The following is a 1523-nucleotide window of genomic DNA, read 5'->3' as shown; positions in this document are numbered from 1 at the left end:
TATTGTATCAAAACGACGGTGAGTTTGTCTAATATTGTATCAAAACGACGGTGAGTTTGTCTAATATTGTATCAAAACAATGGTGAGTTTTGTCAAACATTGTATCAAAACAATTACTAGTTTTAGCGAACATTGTTTCAAAACAATGGCGAGGTTGTCTTTATCAAACATTGTATCAAAACGACGGTGAGTTTGTCTAATATTGTATCAAAACAATTACTAGTTTTTATCAAACATTGTATCAAAACGATTACTAGTTTTTATCAAACATTGTATCAAAACGATGGCTATGTTTTATTGAACATTGTTTCAGAGCATTAGTGAAATTTTAAGAAGCATTGTTTTAAAAGTATGGAGTTTTAGTCACACAATGTATCGAAACTCGACTTTTAGCGTTATAAACCCGCAGTTTTTACCGCTAAACCAATGGTGTGAGGGGGGGGGGGGAGGTACAGAGAAAAGAAATTTGATAAACACTGTACATTTCAGTTTTTAAGATGGATGTTTTTGGTTTTTTTTCAGGTGTACTTGTTCTTTGGCTTTCTCGTTATGACCATGGCATTGGCCTTTGTTTGTTCTATTGCGTTTGAAAGTCCTTTTATGGCATTAGAAAAGCTAATATTGCCGAGAGAGGAAAAGCAAGTCGAGAAACCTTTACCACTGGAGAATATAAACGGTAATGGTGGGACTCATGCTGTAACCGTTAATGATGAAGAACCAGCAGGACTTGATAACCCAGGTTTCACTAAAGACCCCATTCCTCCTAATATGTAACCTTGTTCTCCAGGAACTAAAAAATATTAATACATAGAGAAAACATTTAGAAAATACCTTTGTATTTATTTAAAGATTTTTCTCCTTGAAGGGTTTTTACTATAATGGTTATGAAACAAGAAAAATTATATACCTTATTAAACGTGTAATGATAATTATATTTCAAACTAAAGGTGAATGAAATGTGTAGAAAAATCATATTTTTAGTCGTATATGTACAGACGTGTACGTACACATATGATTGATTTTTAAGTTATGTTGTATTCATATTCAGAATTTTTAAAGTTTGTGTATAAAATATTATATTCAATATATTATGATTATTAGTTAAACTTTGTAACTAGAGACTACTCAAAGCAATAATTATTATTATGATAAGATGTATATGTAGACAAACGTTCGGAAAAATTTTACAATTTTGTACTAAGTATCTCTGTCTTTGTAGCACCAAATAGGTATTAAAATATAATAATAACGTGAATTATAGGTAGCGTAAGTTCATATCTACGTTTCGTAATTCGTTTAATGTTTAGTGTTTATTTACCAAAAATAATATGTGACAGATCACTTATTGTTCAGTGAAAGAGTAATACCTACTGGTAATTAAAAGAAGTAGGGAGCATGATTCAAACAGTATGTGAAAAGTTACTTATTGTTCAGTGAAACAGTAATACCTACTGGTAATGAAAAGAAGTAGGGAGCATGATTCAAACAGTATGTGAAAGGTTACTTATTGTTCAGTGAAGCAG

The 1523-nt window shown here is 30.9% G+C and overlaps 1 protein-coding gene across 1 annotated transcript in view; it reads left to right on the top strand.

Annotated features, from left to right (window-relative positions):
- The window catches only part of LOC106472952 (nose resistant to fluoxetine protein 6-like), a 25589-nt gene extending 24578 nt beyond the window's left edge, over positions 1-1011 (top strand). Inside the window, exon 15 of the mRNA XM_022401480.1 lies at positions 523-1011. Coding sequence (XP_022257188.1) covers positions 523-774 — 252 coding nt within the window. The 3' untranslated portion in view covers positions 775-1011. The remainder of the gene's footprint in view (positions 1-522) is intronic.
- Positions 1012-1523: the final 512 nt, after the last annotated feature.

Source organism: Limulus polyphemus, unplaced genomic scaffold (genome assembly GCF_000517525.1).
Source record: "Limulus polyphemus unplaced genomic scaffold, Limulus_polyphemus-2.1.2 Scaffold5766, whole genome shotgun sequence".
Taxonomy (NCBI): Eukaryota; Metazoa; Arthropoda; class Merostomata; order Xiphosura; family Limulidae; genus Limulus; species Limulus polyphemus.
The sequence above is the reverse complement of the archived record's forward strand: the minus strand, read 5'-3'. Positions and strand labels throughout refer to the sequence as shown.